Source organism: Aplysia californica, unplaced genomic scaffold, assembly GCF_000002075.1.
Source record: "Aplysia californica isolate F4 #8 unplaced genomic scaffold, AplCal3.0 scaffold00086, whole genome shotgun sequence".
NCBI lineage: Eukaryota > Metazoa > Mollusca > Gastropoda > Aplysiida > Aplysiidae > Aplysia > Aplysia californica.
The window spans coordinates 1,280,055-1,283,875 of NW_004797356.1; the positions used below are offsets into that span (position 1 = coordinate 1,280,055).

The 3,821-nt window shown below is 37.8% G+C and overlaps 1 protein-coding gene across 2 annotated transcripts in view; it reads right to left on the reverse strand.

The window, feature by feature from the left end:
* LOC101856411 (sodium- and chloride-dependent GABA transporter 2) overlaps positions 1 to 3,821 on the reverse strand; it is a gene marked incomplete in the record, with an annotated part of 29,238 nt that overhangs the window by 9,169 nt on the left and 16,248 nt on the right. For both annotated transcript variants that reach the window (XM_035968814.1, XM_035968815.1), the window contains 2 exon segments: positions 906 to 1,021; positions 3,194 to 3,326. In XM_035968814.1, the coding sequence (XP_035824707.1) occupies positions 906 to 1,021; positions 3,194 to 3,326 (249 nt within the window).

Sequence of the window (3,821 nt, forward strand, 5' to 3'; positions counted from 1 at the left end):
CACACACACACACACACACACACACACACACACAAACACACACACACAAACACACTCACACAAACACACACACATACACACATGCACACACAAATACATAAATACACGTACATTCTCATTTGTACGTGTTTGTATAAACAAATATTTACGCAGTGTATGAACATGTCAGATGTATACAATATTCATCTTTTAAAATGATCTCATAATAAATAATAATATGACTAGTCTGAGCGGCTACTTGTAGCTGTTGAGATTATCCAGGAAAGACAACTCATAATGTCGAGATATTTTCACTGGTTATGGCCCGTTTACTAGAGAGAAATAAATAGGATGCGCTTTTTTTTTCTCTTTCAAATGTATCTTTTAAACTTCAACAAAAAAAAAAAACACCAAAAAAAACAACAACAACAACAAACAAACAAAAGAAACCCCAACACAAACCCCAAACAAACACCGACAAACTCATACAAAGTAATATAAAAAACAACAGACAAACACCTACACATTTATACAAACTAAGGTGTAAGGCCAAATTACACATTATGCATATCGCTGAATTATCCAGACGACGACATGTATAGAAGAACATTTTAAAAGTATTGAACAAAAGATAGATTGGTTCTCGGCCTTTTGGCTGCGATCAAAGGTGGTATCTGTTCTCCGCTACTCCTCCGGCCTTGTGCCCCCTGGTTTAGCGAGGCAGGTATTGCCCGAGGCACTCCGAGGGACGGAGAAATCTGACTCTCTTTTCTATCGGGTGGACGGTTATAGTCTGCTAATAATTTATTTTTTTTTAAAGATAGGTTGGTATAGTCAGGATGAATTGTAACAGGGAAGTAAGTAAATGGGTTTTTAAAAGTGATTGGTAGATAGAAAGTATCTAAGGCAGTTAGGTAAACTCTCACCTGAAGTCTGGCTTGAGGTAAAATAATACACCGTCCCCTGCCCCATCCAACGTGGCGCCCTTGATGATGAGAATGGTGATGAGAATGTACGGGAGGGTGGCCGTCACATACACCACCTGCACCAAGGAGACATGACATTGTTTCATTTGTATTTAGCTCTTTTTAAACAGTTTTAGTAGAGGTTTTACGACGCTCGCAACTGCATAAGGTCATATGAGCGCCAGAAGATTAGAGGTGTTACAAGAGAGTAACAAACATAAAAAGAAGAAGGGGAGATAAGGACGTTTGATCGGAAAGAAGAAGCGAATCACACCAGAGCACCCGCCAAAAACTCACATTTAGCTCTTTAGAAATAAAAGGTTGAAATTTTAAAGAGAAATTAAGACCCCTCGGTGTGAAACTGATAATCACTTTTCGTTTGAGGATATTTGTACAATGATTACATTTCAAAATGTTCATACGGGTCTTATCTTTAACAAGTTTCTCAAGTTGGGTATGACAGACCTTTAAGGTTAACATTTGTGATCATCTCATCAATTCTCCAAAATTGTACATGTTTGGTGAGCTCCATGATACCAAAGAGTCTACATAACAAGAGGGGCCACTCCTCTCTTTGAGCCAATTGAAAAAGTGTCCTCAAAATTCGGTGGCGCCCTCTTCGCAAATGCGCATCCTTTGCGAACAGAGTTACCTTACTTGAGTTTAAAAAATCAAAGTGAAACTAGCAAGTTTTTGAACAAACTTCGGAAGAACGCTTTTTTAAAATGGTTATGCTGACAAAAAACCTCTTTCGGAGGAAGGGGTGATTGTTTTCTTCGTTTAACTTGACTTTAGAATGAAAGGCAAGAGGTCATTAAAAAATGTTAAAACCTAAAACTCCGCACTGAACGAACCCGAACTGCTGATGAACAGCTGTCGATCTGCGCACGCAAGGAGGTGCTATTCCTATTCTTCTTCTGGAAAAAACGAAAGAGATCTTCAAAACAGACTGCAGCGCCATCTGAAGCAAAGAGCAGACTTCCGGCGGACACTTTTTTGGCTGAGTGGACCATCTTGTTATGTACTATCTTTGATAGTGCAAAATGCGGTCAACAATTCGTGGCGCAACGTATCCTCATAATATCACTTTAACGAGGGAAGCAACGCCATCCATACTTTGTACAACAGTTTGAATCAATTTGTCTTAACTTAATCATATTTTTTCACAACAATTGAGGCAAGATTTTTTAATTATTTTTTTTTAATGGGATTGTTCATAACACTTCCCTCCTCTCACATAAATTTATTCATGTATATGGCTTGCATCACAGTTCACCAATAACACTTTAGTGTCAAAACTTGTTACAAGAGATGAACTGTATATGAACGCATTATTATTTTTTTTTGCTCTAAAGGTTTTCCAAACATGAGTTCAATAAGCATAATGTCGCGATTAGAAAAAAATGAAGGACTTGCTTTTAAAAGCGATTTTGCCCCAGCTGTAAGCCTTTTAAAATCTGAAGAAACCACTCACTTGGATTTTTAAAAGTAGTTTATATTGAGGAACTTTGTAGAATACAGCTTACAGGGGTCTATAAAAATATGATATGTTGAGACAAATTGATACAACTCATTGTGCGAAAGCCGGAGAGTCTTATTATTCGATAGTTAACCCTATCCGTTCGTCATGTTTTACTATCGTATCCATACGACGTGGGGAACTCTATCAAAGAGGAAATTTACTCATTAATCGCATCCGGATGGGTGGTTGGCGGGTGCTCTGGTGTAGTTTGCTTCTTCTTTCCTATCAAACATCTATCGTCTTTATCTCCCCTCTTTCTTTTTTGTGTTTGTTACTCACTTGGAACACCTCTAATCTTCGCAATTATATGACCTTATTGTGTTGCAAGTGCGTATAACTCTTTCAAAACAAACAATCCTATCCGTACGCTTTGCATAGCAATCTGTCAAAACGGTTTTGTGTTTTTAGAAATACTGAAAGTTTCGAAGAGATATTCCTACTAGAAGTATTGTAAAATGTGAAGAATAAAACCCCGGGGGTGCAAAATGACCCCAGGGTGTACGAATAGGGTTAAGGAAATATTTGACTATAAGTTGCGCCACAAATTTCAGAGCGCACTATAATGTGAACGTTTGAGTGTATTGTTTTGTCTTTAAAAATGCCACTCTCAAGGACCTTTTGTCTGTGTTCAACGTATTACCCTCAGTTGGAGGTGAGAGGTATTAGAAGCTGAAGAGTAAATGAAAAAAATAATTAACGTGAATTCATACTGACAATAAAATCATACTTTTCCGACAGACTTGACGCCTTTTATAATTCCTAAGGTTGTGACAAGGATTGAGACTGCAAGCGCCAGGCTGGTGTGCCACGGGAGACCGTTCAAATGCTCAAATCCAGGAGACAGTTCTAGAACGTTGTTCCTGCAGATAAAAAGAAAGACGAAACGTATTCTTAACACCGAGTGCACATTGTCAATCGAATTCTTTTGGATTGGACAAACGTTGTCATTTTGGCTCCACTTGACCAAATGCAATTGAATTCGACAGTGACCTTCAAAATCAGACGCTGTTGTTTTCAAGCTCATAAATCGAATAACGTTTTATTGTGCCAAAATGGTAGCTTTTGCCCTTCCACGAAAGGAAAACTGACCGGTCCTGGCTAAATCAAATTAAATCTATTCGTAGTGTTCACCGGGCATTAATCACTATTTCGAAATGAGCCGTAAGAAAAAATTGAATCGTAAAAATGTCATACACATAATGCACAAATACACACATACACACACACACACATTCAGAAATACACATACACATATGCATGCATACTCACATACATACATACATACATACATACATGCATGCATACATACATACATACATACATACATACATACATACATACATACATACATACAT